Source organism: Podarcis gaigeae (assembly GCF_964106915.1).
Source record: "Podarcis gaigeae genome assembly, chromosome: 4".
In the NCBI taxonomy this organism is placed as follows: domain Eukaryota; kingdom Metazoa; phylum Chordata; class Lepidosauria; order Squamata; family Lacertidae; genus Podarcis; species Podarcis gaigeae.
In genome coordinates, this window is record NC_139677.1 from 35,760,294 (window position 1) to 35,776,028 (window position 15,735).

Here is a 15,735-nt window from a genome sequence, read left to right on the forward strand (position 1 = left end):
CTCCACCCAGGTCTATACAAACTATGGTTGGGGAGAGATAAGGAAATACTTGTATCACTACCACTGCAGGACTGTTTTTGGCAGACAGCCACACTGCAAAACTCCTTGTGCATTTTTCATTTTTCTTAGCCATTTTACCCCATTTTTAAGGCTCCCAGACAGGAAATTTATACTGCATTTAAAAATAATAATGCCATCAACCACACTTCTATAGATTTTTGTAATGTTTATACTTTAATCTTCCAATTCTTACCCCTTATAGAAGGGGGAAAGACATTTCTGTGACACGGGGAAAGATCAGACATAATTGCCTAACACTATTTCTTCTCATCCTATAAACAACAACAACAGTAAAAAGGGAAAAAAGTGTCATAAAAAAACCAATGATTTTTTAAAACTGAAGTCTATACCTGGATCAGTAGCAGATATAATGGCTCCAAAAAGGAGACAATCTGTGTAGTAAAACTTATCAGAGAGCTGCCCCACAAGCTTCATTAGTTTTACAACACCATACATAAGATTCCTGGGAGGAAAAAGAAAGAAGAATTCAGTGAAGCATTTAAACCAGATTATTCTGGATTATATTTATTTATAAAAATGTACAATATTTTAATTTATCGTTTTTTAAAATTACCTGCCCTTCATCATGACAAATTTTAGAATAAAATATTAAAATAAGTTTAAAAATACATTGCTGTCAAGAGAATAGCATGAGTTTCTCTCTGAACTGACTTTATTACTGATGACAAACACGCAACCCAGTGTATGCATGATTATTTGAGAGGTAAGAGATTACAGCATCTCTATGCGTCCAACATATTCTCACTGATCTTGCTGGACGAGCTAAGGCACAACAATGGGTGATAAAGAGATGCCAAAATTATATCCCACGAGACTAAATGGTATCTCAAAACTCAACTTACCCAATGATGAAACAAGAGACTGCAGTTCCTAGGAAAGCATAAACCAGAATAGACCCCAAGTTTCTGAAGAAGTGCCTCTGTAGAGGGGAAAAAATGGGTTAGGAACAACAATATAGAAGCAATGCTTCTATAACTCCAAAGAATGCAACACTCTCAGTGCTCTAGTTAAGTCACATTCTATTCTGAGAACAGAAAAATTTCAACTCTACTGTGCAATCCTTCTGAAATATAGGGAACATTTCAAAAAACTAAGCTGATCTTCTGAGGAGACCCTGCTCATTGTTCCACAACAAGCAGTTGGTTACTTGGTGACAATGAATAATTGGGCTTTCTTGATAATAGCACCCACTCTATGGAACGCTCTCCTTTGAGCAATTCACGAGGCAAAGTCAGTAACGATCCTTAAACGCCTCTTAACAATTTTCTTTCCTGTACTGTTTAATTTTATTTATGAGATATAGCTGCATTTTGTTTTTATCTCATTTTTAGGAAAATTCACTGAATGTTGTGTCTTTATTGTGAGCAGCTTAGAGACTTTTGTTATAACAAGTGGCATAATTTTATAATAAATAAATATCGGGGAGATTGTTATTAGTCTTGTCTGAGTCATATTTTGATTCCACGTACTTTGGGACTGCCTGGTATAGATGGCTCAGGCTGGCCATCAAATCAAGGCTCAAAACCCCAGTGCCTAAGGGAATCATGCACAGAACCCCAGACAGAGGTGTGGAAGAGACAAGCAAGTAGTGAAGCTGTGCCATTCTGAACAGTGTGGATTTACAAAGGCGTTGGGCTTGAGCAAGAGCAGGAAGAAGTTTGGTGGAGAACTTCTACGTTGCTGCATCAGACAACTCTCCAGACAGGATCCATCTAGTCCAAGCAGTGCTTTGAAAAGCTTCCCAAGCAAGAGACCACTCTTAGAGGAAGCTTAATTCTTCTCCCCTAGTGTTCCAAGAAACACTTTACAGGTTCTTCTGCTCTTGCAGGGAAAGAGGGGCACCCGCAGCTCAACTTGGAAAGGGCAGCCCCTATGATTAGAGGTTGCTACAACACAGCTAATAACCTAAGCAACACCCAGTGGGTTGATGGTTAAAGCCCACATGGAGCCATCTACTGCAGATCAGGCCTACCACTTCACCAAGTTGGACAAACACAATAGAGTAGCTGTCACCATCCCCTAGGCTAAACAGGACATTTGGTTTTCAAGTATGTGGGTGCATGGGAAAGAGATTTAATTGGGGTACCCAGTGAAACTCTGCCAGACTCCCATCTCTAACCACCCAATGAGCCTGGAGGGCTAGCATATTACCTTTCAGGGACTTGGCTAAGAGGGCAGAGGTTAATATGAGCAAGATTAATCACGGCTCCCTCCAGCTCACAGGTTTATTTAACCAAGAAGTCAATAAGCGTAAGCAATGCAAAGAATCACAGTCAAATAAATAAAAGGAGCAAAAAGGTTGCTTTTTCATGTGCGTGTTTCAGTGGATAATAAACAATCCATAACAAAAGGCAGCAGTTTTTGAGGACATCATCTAAGTCCCTCTAAGCCAGCCTTTCTCAACCTGTGGGTCCCCAGATGTTGTTGAACTACAACTCCCATCACCCCTAGCTAGCAAGGCCAGAGCTCAGGGATGATGGGAGTTGTAGTCCAACAACATCTGGGGACCCACAGGTTGAGAACCACTGCCTAAGCCTTCTGAGCAGAAGATGATGTAGCATGTACTCCAGGGAGTATAGTTTCTGCTAACTACAGACTGAGAATTCCTAAAAAAAAAGATTTGGTTGAGAGCAAGTGTGTGAAAGTGAGATCCATGCTATGAAACCGACTAGAGGAAATAACTTTGTTTAGAAATGGTTCCATCAGAAAGGACGTTAAGGAGACTCAATGCTGGGCCTTCCGTCAAGCAGAAAGCAACATAGACATTTACCTTGGACATGGGAGGCAGTTAGCCCCATTCAGCATAAGATACAATTGCTGTAATTCAGGGAGCTACATTCCTAATTCTCCATGAAACTACTCAACTGAGTGAAAGGGGATTTGAATGAAGGTCTACCTGGCTCAAATTCATCAGAGCAATTCCATAAGAATGCCTTGGTGCAACAGAACAAGAAACCTATTCCTTCAACTCCTCTCACACCCTGCTTGGCTTGTAATGTGTTGCCCACAGCCAATTTACAACATGAACTAAATGCAGCCATTAAGGCTTCAGCAACCATTAACTATAGTGAGCTCTCAAAACAATCAGCAACTAAGTGCATCTGTTGTTGTTGTTGTTTAGTCTTACAGTACCGTAAATGCTTGAGAAGCTTGCTTACCTGAACACAGATTGTTGGCACAAAGAGACAATGGAGTGTGCCTCTGTGGGTGAAATCAAACCACTGCATTAGCAGCACAGAAGTGACCTCCCTGGGGAGCAAGCCTGAGAAGTGTGTCTGGGCTGCCCAGACAACAAGACCCCCCTCTTGGCTTCTCTGATGTGGTCCCAAGGAAATCAGAGCGATACATTTGGCACCAGCTTAGCTGTGGGAGTTGCTGGAAGGAGGCATACTAGGCGCCATCCAACCATCTTAGGAACTCCACTCTGGATTAGTGTAGGGTTTACTCCTTAGCATCTTGTTCTCCCAAAGGTATCCCACAAGGCAGCCGAGGTTTAGGACCAGAGTTTTCCTTCTCTTGGATGGGCTACCTTCCCAGGTTAATGAGTCCCATCTGCTCATGTTATTTCTTAAGGGGAAAACAAAGATCATAGGAGTATGTGGATTGTTGGAAGATCAGGTTGTATCCATCTGGGTTGTGTGTATAATTTACTGACATGGTTTGGGATACCAACCCATGCCCTGATGTCATTAACAGGGGCCCTTCTCATAGTGCCCCTACTAGCAAAGCTAGTGTGTGTGGCAGCAAGGGAAAGTGTCTTTAATAGTGGCCCCTCATCTATGGAATATCATCCTCAGATAGGTCTGTCTGGTGCATTTTTTTGGTGCACAACCCTATAGGCCTATCAATTAGAGACAGGTCTTTATGCCAAAGGCTGAACAGGGAGTATTATGCAAACTACGTGGCATAGAACAGGCATGTCCAACTTTCAAGAGACTGAGATCTACTCCCACTATAAAAAACCTGGTGGTGATCTACCGAAGTTGAGTTTTTTTTTAGGGAGCCAAAGTTCTTGAGCTTTCGGGGGGGGGGGGCAAGATCTACCATGGACATACCACAAACTACCAGTAGATCATGATCTACCTCTTGGACATCCCTGGCATAGAACAAAGGCTCCCTGCAAGCAGCCTTCCTCCATGCAACCCAACAAACTTCATAAATCTCGTGGGGGGACCTATAGGAACAACCTACAGAACAGAATAAAAATCTGCAGTTCAGCATTTGTGGAGGAAGAATAGATGGTCTGCAGCTGCAGGAATGGTCTTGCTTGAATGGTCCACTGGATTCAAGCCAGTAGGAGTTACTTAACTCTGCCTCAAAATACGGCAGATTTTAACAGCTGAGTATTCTACTCTCGGGACGAAAGTCCACACCGGCAGAGCAATATTGTTCAGAAAATGTTTCAGGCTTACCTTTTTCAAACTATAGCCAGCATGGAAAATAATGGGAGGCAGGAGGATGTTGAAAAACACTTCTGGATCAAATGTTACCTTTAAAGAAAACACAGAAAAAACAGCTGAAAGACAATGTTTCCAGGTGACTATCCTCAAAACATCTGCAGTCTGCCTACAGATTTCCTATGCCAATCTCTCTTCATTATATTAAACCAATCATTTCCTAGAGATCAGGGAACACAGGTTCATTCCAATAAGCTATAAACATGCTCAGTTTCCTGCAGAGAGGTTTTTCTTTTTCTTTTTAAGTGTTCCACGGTCTAGGGTTCATTCAGTCAACCATCACTCTCGTGACATTTGTTTGTTTGTTTTCTAACCAAGATTATATTTGGCACATAATAAAGTGGTCATATAGGTGTTCCAGAAGAGGCAAAGATACTAGCTTGGTTGCCCAACCAGCAGTCTTTCCCAACCTTACGTCCTCGGATGTTGTCAGACTACAACTCCAACCATCCCTAGTGATAATAAGACATGCTAGTTGGGGGTGTGGCAAGTTTTGAGGGACCTAAGGATGTGAAGGGCTGCTTTAAAATCAGCAGGCTGAACAAAAAAAGAAAATCTAGGTTCTAAGGAATTGAACTGAGTAAGTAACCTTGGGCAACAAGATATTTTGCTCCACACTGCACTGAGACCAGCAACCTACTTTACAGGACCAGGGTGAGGAAGAATGGGGAATGATTATTCTGGATAGTCCAGTGTCAATGGTTTGATGTTTTTCAGAACTACCAAACTATCTTGGAGGAACCAGTAAGCATAAGTTCTTAAATGCTAAGGGTAAGGGAATCCAGATGAATGGATCTCCTTACCACATCTGAACAACATTGCAAAGTACAGAACCTTACAATGAAAGCATCACATATTATCACACGTACTGAGATCTGAAAGAGACTTGCGAAAACAGGCCAGCACAAAAATAAATGCATTCATAAACAGCCACTATTAACAAAAAGGTAGCTCTCACTTTTCGCAACATGTCATTCTGTTCCACATTGTGTATTTTTCCAGGACTTATTTCTCCTTTTAAGGTGTATTCAAAGAATTTCCCGCTGATATTGACCAACAAAGTTGTGTAAGCCCGGTCCTCCTGGGAACAGCTTAACGGTTTATCACGGCCACTGGTGGGAGGTATGCCATATCTCAAGATCACTCCAACAATGAGCCCTGAAAGAGAAGATGTTACTTCTTGAGTTTTATATCCTATCAGGCATATACAGATGTCAACAGGTTGTTGTTTATTTTAGAACTATGTTTTTTAAAGATGGACACATGACTGATTATGTAGCTAATGCAAAGGTACAATGTGTGCTTGGCAAACTATAAGAACACTTAGCTTTAATATTAAACATGCACAAAGAAAAAGAAGTAGGCAATTGAGTACGAGTACATTGTTCTTCTAAAGGGATTTTTATATTGCATCAGACCTGTGGCCCAACTAGCGAAGTATTCTCTGTACCAGTGCTTTGGGGGGGGGGGTGTTAAAAAATGAGGTGCGATAACTCATATCTGCTGCGGGTGGCAGCACAAAATGGCTGCCAATGGCAGTTAAAAGAAAAAGAAAAAGGTGATGGTACTTCACGTTGGTGAGTACTATGACAACAAAAGCACTGAGAACACCTCAGGCTTATAGGACCTTCTTTGATTTTTACTAGAACCACTGAAATCCATCAAATGGGAGTCGGATGCAAAGTGGCAGCTTAGAAGTCAGAACCAGTTACCTATTGAACACCAGCATGGCCTGATTCTAGAAGTACAAATTTATTACAGATCAGAGATTATAATGCTTTCATCTAGCAGGGAGGGAGAGCAGAACCTTCTTGTTGTTGAACAAACAGGAGTGAGAAACTCCTGTCAACCCATAGCAAGTCAGCTAGCAATCTATCAGTATAGCCCAAACCCACCTCTGCCCACCTAACATTTAGAAGAATTGTAGAGTTGGAAGGGACCATGAGGGCAGTCTAGTCCAACCCCCTGCAATGCAGGAATCTCTTGCCCAACGTGGAACTCGAACTCACAACTCTGAGATTAAGAGTCTCATCCTCTACTGACTGATTTAAATAGCTGTTTGGAAAGGTACACTGACACACATTCACAAAGCTGTCTGTCTGTCTGTCTGTCTGTCTGTCTCTCTCTCTCTCTCTCTCTCTCACACACACACACACACACACACACACACAAACATGTCTCCTGAGGGGAGGTCTCTCATCCAGGGTCACACCAGGACCATACCTGCTTAATTTCAGATACTGTATGCTGCATGTTTGGATGCTCCCAGATTATTTATGGCATCAAAACAATGAAATATAATAAAATGAAGCTAGCCATCAAGTAAGATTGTCCACCCCACAAAAAAGGGTACACAATGCAACAAAAACAAGTCTGAATATAAGTATGGGCCTCTTATTTATTTCACTAAAAGATACCTTAAGAGAAACGAGCCATCTGCTGAAGGTATCACAGGTGCAAAGAGAGGAAGATAGGAAGATAGAAATAGCAAAGGAGGAACATAGCACATTAAAAAAAAAAATCAGATCATCAAGAAGAAGTAATAAGTCGCAGCAACTCTGAAACATGATCACCAGGTCTCTTATTTTGTGTTACTGAATAAACACCCAAAAACATAGGATAATCTGACTTATGGAAGTGTGACTCACTGGCCACAGTCTACACACCACAATGAGCTATTAAAAACACATTTTGAGAAGTAGGGTTGTTTGATTTTCCTAAGCTTCTCTTATTCTTCCACCTACTCCAATAGCCACTGACCCAACATGCCACCAGTCCAGCCTCAAACTTACTTTAAGTTCAGTTGTAAAGAACTACTGTAAACAGAGCAGGATTCAGTACTAACCAAGAGTTGGGTGTGTTCTGCCTACTTGGGCTAATGGATTTGTCCTTTGATAAGGTATCTCCAACAACAAAGGAAAAATTTTCAGTGAATGTTTCAAGGTTAAAGCAGAAGGCGCCTGCTGAACTTCTACTGGCAGAATAGTCCTCAGGACTGGGCTGAAGACACCAAAAGCTCGGGTTTTTTGCTACTGTCAGACAAGTCTTGCCAACTCGGGGGAGAGGAAACTAAAATACAAAGAAATGCGTAGTCTGGTGTGTTTGTACTTGCTACACAATACAGTTACACACAAATAGAAACGTCACAATACGGTACATCCTTGCCCATTTCTTAAACTTTGACTATTTTCAAAGTGCCTACAATGAATTTTGTTATTCTGAGCATGACATACCTGCTCTGATCAGACAGTAAACAACCTCACTGTATTTGCATGTTAATGTTGAGTCTTGAGATGGTGAGTCCTTCTCGCCTCAGAAAATTTAGCATCTAGAACGTGTTACATGACACATTACAAATAACCAAGTGAAAAAGCTACCAACATGAGTTTGACCAAACTGCGGGAGGCAGTGGAAGACAGGAATGCCTGGAGTGCTCTGATCCATGGGGTCACGAAGAGTCAGACATGACTAAACAAGAAGAAGAAGCCTAAGAAGATACACACACAAACACACACACACACACACACACACACACACACACACGATTCAAAGGCCTGCTGCAAAGGGCATGCATCTTCCCTGCAACTTAAATATTAATTCTGAATACATAGCAAAAAACAAAATGCCACACGCAAAAATAAAATAAGATCCAATGCACATTGCGGCTAAATTAAGGATTGCTGAAGGCAAGTGTTGTGCAATCTTGCTCCACTTTCTAGCTAAACTGCTAACACAAATTAACAGCAAGCATAAATCCAGGAAAGCTCTGCCTCTAAAAATAATCAAGCACACAGCCTAATAATTAGGTAATAGCTTATACAGACACTAAGCTGGAACACAAGTTATACTTTCAAAGGGGAGACTGAGCCACGGATGCACGATTTCAAGTTTGGGGATGGCTTGTGGCTCCAGAAACATCGCTAGTATGTTGAAATCAAGCATCTCAGCAGTGTGAAAAATACTGTTCTAGTCCTTACTATGACCAAGATTAAGTATGCTTGAAGCACAGGTGTTGAGACAAAAAAAACAGATGTCACATGGAAGTGCAACAATGTGTTTTGCTTCTAAACCCATCCCACGATGCAGGGGCTGGTGCCTATTTTTAAAATATTTGTGGTTGGCCGTGCCAGAATCCTTGGCCATGTCAGCCAGCTGCAAAGATAATTCAGTGAGAGGAAATTTTGTTTCTTCCTCCTTTATACAACACAGCCGGTTTGTTCAAGTTCTTGACTCACCTGTTTAGCAGGCCTTCTCTGTACCCACACACATTTTCAAATGGGGAGAGGAGAAGAAAGGAGAGACAAGGACAACTGGATAGTGAAACATGCAAGTGATTAATCAAACTGTCTTAATATCCCCTGTTTGCAAAATCGTTTAAGTACACGGGTGAGAATGAACAAAGGACTCTTGTTCCATTCAAAAAGAAGCAAAGGATTATGACTAACAGAGCATCTACACAATAAATCATGGCTTTCTCCAAAGTTACCTACCTAAGAAGCTGCCTTATACTGTGTCAGCGCAACTGGTCCATTCAGCTCAGTATTGTCTCTACAGACCAGCAATGGCTCTGCAGGGTCTCTCCCAGTCCTACCTTGAGATGCCAGGAATTGAACAACCTGGGACCTTCTGCAGGCAAAGCAGATGCTCCACCACTGGGCTATGTGAAATACATGCATAATCAAGAACTGTCAAGCTCTCAAACCATCACACAGGACTAAAAAATCCTTGAGTAAAAGAAGCTGTAATCGTCGGTGTAGGTTTGTGGTATCACACTTCTCTTCCACTAGTATGGAAGAGAAAAGGACTTTAGCAATAGGCAAAAGTCCTGTTATTATATAAAAACAACAGGTTCCCCATAACCACCTGTAGATTCCTACTGACTACCTCAATGTCTTCTTGAGGTGTTCGGCACAATAAGCTGATGTTCACTGTTAAGTGTCCGCAAAGCTGTTACCTATTTCTTAACTTCAATAAAATACTTAGATAGGACTTCGGTTCTCTCCTGATGGAAGTAGACTACAACTTCCATCATCTCTGACCATTGGCTGTGCTGACTAGGGTACTGAGAGTTCAACAACATCCAAAGGGCAACACATTTGGCTACCGCTGAAGCACAGAATCATTAGTACTACACCATTGGCAGTATTCACATGCCTGTGAGTGGGCAGAAGCTCAATTCACATGACACACGAATGGGTATGTTTACTGGTGTTGGTGCCTGTGCCATTCCACGAATCTTTGAATTGATCAGAGGTCTTCCATGGAGCTCGGGGAAATTTACATAGCTCCCTGTCCACATATCTAATTACAAATCCCTTGTTATGTATGTGAGGTGGTGACTGACCAAAGCTCAACCAGAAAGTTTCAAAGCTGAGCAGAGATTTGAACCCATGTTTCCCTGGTCCAAGCCATCCACTACAATGGCCTTGTGCCATTTCTCCTTTGCAACATGTAGTCATTTTTCAACCTATCATTGTAGGAAAAAAGAGAGAAAAAGATGAATGTGAAGCAAGGGAAAAAAAGCTTGAGGAAATAGAAGCAATGTCTTTTAATAGGGAGTTAAAACACAATTGGAACGTCACAAGACTTAGTGGTGGCAATGGTGGGAGAAAAGAAGACATTCCACTTTCCTGGCCTTCAGATTTTGCAGAGTTGCAGTGACTCAAGGAAAGCTGTTTGCTAGAGATAAGGATTCTGCTTTATCTCCAAGCTTTAAACTTTGACACATGAAAAGGCTCTAGATCCTTTTGATTGAAACAGCAGGCTCCCCCACAGACCGCCACCCTCCTAAGTAAAGTGAGCAAAGAGTGAGTAATTGCAACAGAATGGATGAGGACAGCAAGAAGGAAGGACCCTGCTCTCTCTACCACATGTTCAACATTCAATGCCAACAGGGCTATACTGATGTGTGAATCCAGGGTCTATTTTGGTGTATGACTCAGGCAATCATGCCATTGCTATGGCACAAACAGATCAGCACCACAATCCCCTGAAGTGCTGCCAACTACTTCAAGCTGCGTACATGCAGCAGCTTAAAGTGGATTCAGTGCATCTCATGTGGTCCACAAGACGTTGTCCTCATCCAAGTGGCAGCCTGCCCCCCCCCCAATCCCCGGCCATTTAATTCAGATTTTCCAACTAATAATAATAATCCACCATAAAACCACATGCTACCCAGCTGAAAATGTACTTTAAGCTTCATGATTGTGTAGGGCTTCCTCTGGTCCTCATCCAACCATTTAAAAACTTCTAACTTAAACTTCATTTATTTCAAATAACCGACTCTTGAAACAGGAGTTTTTAGAATAGGAGAACTTGCTTAAGTAGTCTAATATTAGCAGCTCTACTTCGGAAAGTCCCTTTCCTCATGTGTACAAACAATGAGGGGGAGGGATCCTTTAAAAAAAGAACCAGCTTTCCCATAGTGCCTCAGAAAATTGTTTCTAGAATTTGGATAATTGAGATGGCATTTGTGGGGGACGCTGCACAAAATTAAAACAAAAAACTCCATCTTCCTAGATGTCTCTCTGATCCATATTTTATGAAGTAAGACATTGTTTACTATAATACCACCAGTACCAGTGCCGCATTTTGAGTCTGGAAGCCAACAGATCATAATAATATGTCAACATGAGGTATGAATTCATGTCAGATTTGGTCTGCTACAGCAGAAGAAGCTCATTTCCGTTCCCTTGACAAAATATCTAAAAGAGCATCAGGCATCATTGCTGAGCAGAACAGGAATTATATTTTCCTTGATTTCTGCCTGCCAGTATATCTCTCAATCACACAAAAGATATAACAGTATGGAAACTTTTGTCCAGATGTCCTAAACTAGCTTACCCAATAGGAAATATGCAAGGGACCATTGACCTGTATTTAATAGGCTCTACCAAATTGCATCTATATGTATGCAGACATAACATAACCTAAATCTGTCACCACCATTGCATAAATGGAGCTTGTTCTCTCCCCCAAGAGAGTGTGTCAGTCACTTACAAGGCACTTCCATCGTTATAATCATAGTTAAAATAATGCTATTTTAACAGTAGGTGCTCTGTGGATGTAGTTGAAAATAGTAAGCAATCTTAATTCAAACCAAAACGTGTTATATGAAATTAGTCTAGTTACATTACTGGACTGGGCCAGGGTCCTATTATAATAGCAATTTGCTTTACTGGTTTCTAATGTGGCATCTGTTTTTTATGGTGCTGCTTCATTGTTTTTCTGTTGTATGATTGAATACTGCATAGAGATTTTAAAATATTAAGCGGCTCAGACAAGCTTCAAATAAATAAAACAAATAGCAACAGATGCATGTTTGTTAAGACTCTGCTCCAAAAAATTATCCATATACAGGCTGAAATAAATAATGAAAGCACAATACCGAGGAGGTAGCCATACATAGATCCCCGGGGAGCGTGTTGCATGAGTGACAGGCCATCACAGAGACAGCTCTGTCCCTTGTAGCTGCCAATCTGACAGAACTCATCGGTGGAACTGAGAACAGGGCCTGAGATGCCAATGTTACAGCTGAGGCAGTGCTTCAGACTAACAGCTCCTTAAAATGGTCCAGGACCCATATAACTGATGTAGAATAGCTATAATATTGTTGTCATGCCTAGCTCCTAACAAATGTTCTAGCTGCCACATTGTGTTCCAATTAAAGTGTCCAAATAGTCTTCAAGGGCAGGCCTGTACAGGGTGCACTTCAGTAATCTAGTCAGGGTGTTACCAAAGCATGCACCACTGAAGCAAGATAACACCACAGTTGCACTTTTGGCCACTGACATTATCTGCAGCTCCACAGATGGCACCAAGTTCAGGAGCACTCCCTCAAAACGGCATGCTTAGTACAACCCCACGCAGGACCAGAATCTAATTCCCCTTTAATGCCATTTAAGTATGGTGGTCACCCCACCGTAACTGGTGGCAGTGAATTCTGCAAGTTCTCACTGAATGAAAGAGCACTTTTGCCCTTGCCGGTTAAGGCCATACAATGGCTTAAGATTCTGATCTTGGCAGAGAGGAAAGACAAAGGGAAGTCGCTCTAGCCACTCTTTTGCACATTGCTTGCAAACTGTTAGTCACCAGGCTGACAAAAACAAAGAAGTCTTCAGATGTACCCAAGATACTCGAACCTCTTGATGCTTTTTTTTGAGAGATGACATCCATACACAGTACAGTGGTACCTCGGGTTACAAACACTTCGGGTTACAGACTCCGCTAACCCGGAAGTAGAACCTCAGCTTAAAAACTTTACCTCAGAATGGGAACAGAAATTGCACGCCGGTGGCACGGCGGCAGCGGGAGGCCCCATTAGCTAAAGTGGTACCTCAGGTTAAGAATGGTTTCAGGTTAAGAACGGACCTCCGGAACGAATTAAGTTCGTAACCTGAGGTACCACTGTATTTTTAAAAAAGATAGCTTCATAAAGGCTGGTTACCATCTTACTGTCACTGTACACGGAGATGTTTTCAGTATTTTCAAGCCTTTTCCTGTGCCAGTCTCCAAAATGGGGGAAATGCTGTTGTTCTACTAACGCTAAGAGACAGAAATAGCAACTCTGTACACACAACTGTTACTATATGCTTCCATCTGGCTAACACAGACTGAAAAAGGAATAATAACTAGTATTTCTTTCTTAACTGCTTATGAAAATAGAAACAAATAAAAAAGTTTGTTTTCTCCAGTACACATCGTAGCTTCAATCTGTACCACGTATTAGGATTCATAGCTGTTTCATAACATATTCTGCTTTGTGCAGACCTTATTTATGTTGCATTTCACACAGTTCCTAGGAAACCAGCCAAAACCTATTTGTAGCTTTACATGTGTCATCTAAATGGCAAAAATCAGTGGAAATGGGGGGTGGGGGTGGAGATATAATACCATGCACACCCTAACACTGAAATGGCTTTCCCCTCCTTGCAAATTTAAAAAACAACAACTCCAAAATGCACCAAAATTATTCCTTATTGTATCAAATGGTTTCCAAGATCATCATCAACACTTTATGCCTGTACGCACACTCCAAGATATTGCCAATGAAAATGCCCAACAAGACAATTTGTCCTTTCATTAGCGGCAGAGTCCATCATTCCTACTTGCACTTCATCCTTCACAGATGCTCTTCACATCAATGGAAGCTTTCTTCCCCTAGATGGCCAAATGGAACCAATGAAAAGCAGCCATTCAGAGCAGCACTCTAGAGATGTTTCCTGTACTAGCACTCTTAAAATAGCCAGGCTAGGCTGGGGTGGGAATGTAAACGCCATAATTTCACTGGTAATAAGACGCCAGTTACTTCTGCATTTAAGTGGTCTCTTCTTCCTGCCTTTACCCTGCCCCCCAACCATTTGTCAAAGGTTTCTGGCAGATGATTGTTGGAATCCAATAGCTGCCAAAGTTTTGGTCAATCTGTCACAAACCAATTCCAAAAGAAGGACAGGGCTGCTTGGTGACATGCTGCAGTCAGTGTTAGAAACTGAGATATTTAAGCTAGGCATCAAATGGCTCCTTAAACCAGGGTTACAGTCGCCAAAATGGAATGCCTATGCCTAGTTGCCATTTGTGGGCAGATGGCTCGAAAGTCGTATTTTTCAATTTGTCTTTTTGGTTCCTGAAATTCATTCTGATTGTGCAGATAAACACAAATTCTACAGGATGTGTTGCTAGTGTGTGAAAACAGTCAGGATCCAAGGATCTCCAGGCATGCACCTCCAGACGGTGGAGACGTTACGTGTCATCCTGGCACCTGGCCATCTTCACTTGGTCGCAAGTGGCTGACAGCCAGGTGCAAAATACACCTGGTGAAATTCAAACACTGGCTACGGCGTATATTTCAGTACTCCGGGAGTCTAGCAACGTCTAGAAAAGCCACAAATTTCCCATCCTGGGCCAAGCTTAAATGTCCTCTTGCCGATTTCCAGTTATGCCAGTCTCTAGGTCGGATCTCTGACTTTGCGTATGCCAACACCATACTGCTGCTGCTGAAACTCCCCCAGGCTTTGAATGCTGATGACACATTTCTCAAGAAAAAGAAGTTGCACAAGTCCATACTCCAGCTAAATGGAGACATGGGCTAGATGATTTGGCAACCGGTGAAGAATTCCCCATCGTGCACCTGCCTCAAACATGCAAAGCAGCAGTAGCAGGGTGTGGGTGGGAGAATCTGCAGCATTGTAGAGGCAGAGAGCTCTTAAGCTTCCTGCCATCCACCTATTTTCCCTTGCCGACTCCTCCCATCGAACCACTTCCCCCCAAATCTGATTGCAGGACTGGATTTTCTAGACAAATAAGGAAACATATCCTGGAAAGAAAGGTAATGTTGCAGAGGAAACCAAGTGGTAGAAGAATGGTTAACCACTCTTTCTTCCAACTTTCCTCTCTCTGTGTCTCTCTCTCACACAGGTGACTACCTGGCCCTATTATGCAAGTTAGAAGACTGGGAATCCTGCCTTTTGCACTGAGTGTCTAATTCTATTCCATGTCCTTAGATCAGGATACTGTATTACATTCAGACTATATACACATTACAAACATATGCAAAGCAAAGTCATTGCCAGCAGAGACATATACTGCTAGCAGCTTGATGTTCCAGCAACATTTCAGAATAGCTACTTACCTTTCCCAACCCCCCAAAAAATTCTTTCCCCCCCAAAAAAAAAGATCCAGGAAAAGTGACAGCCCGGCCTAACCTTCAGCTGTCATGTGATTGGCCAGTCCAAGCCCAGATGCACTCTGCTGGCGACATCATATCCCTCCGGATAATTGACAGAAAAGCCTGTTCACGGACACAAGACGACGTCTTTGTTGCTGTTCAATATGGCATGTTTTCCTTTAAAATATTCTTATTTTATAAGACCCAAGTATAAAATAAGAATATTGAGGCAGGCGAAAAAAATACAATATTGGCGAAAAGATTCACACTTACCTAACCCTTATATGAAGCGTGCAAGCTTCTGTGCATTGGTCTATTGTGGGTGTGATATCGCCAGCAAAGTGCATACTGAGGACCTGCAGCGAAAAGAGAAATGGAAGCAAATCAGTTCAAGTAAGTGTTGTGCTGATAGGCCTGTCAGAACAAACCATGGGAAGCAGGCAGGCAGGCAACTATATTGACTCAACAGGCATACACATGTGCTAAATCATCCTTGGAAATCATGCCAAGCAGCACAGCTTTGCAGGGAACCAC

General features: G+C 42.0%; 1 protein-coding gene across 2 annotated transcripts in view; it reads right to left on the reverse strand.

The window, feature by feature from the left end:
• SLC9A7 (solute carrier family 9 member A7) overlaps nt 1-15,735 on the reverse strand; it is a 50,609-nt gene that overhangs the window by 25,178 nt on the left and 9,696 nt on the right. For both annotated transcript variants that reach the window (XM_083734277.1, XM_083734278.1), the window contains exons 2-5: nt 5,497-5,696; nt 4,494-4,571; nt 924-1,000; nt 411-523 (exon numbers count right to left, since the gene is read on the reverse strand). In XM_083734277.1, coding sequence (XP_083590403.1) covers nt 411-523; nt 924-1,000; nt 4,494-4,571; nt 5,497-5,696 — 468 coding nt within the window. The remainder of the gene's footprint in view (nt 1-410; nt 524-923; nt 1,001-4,493; nt 4,572-5,496; nt 5,697-15,735) is intronic.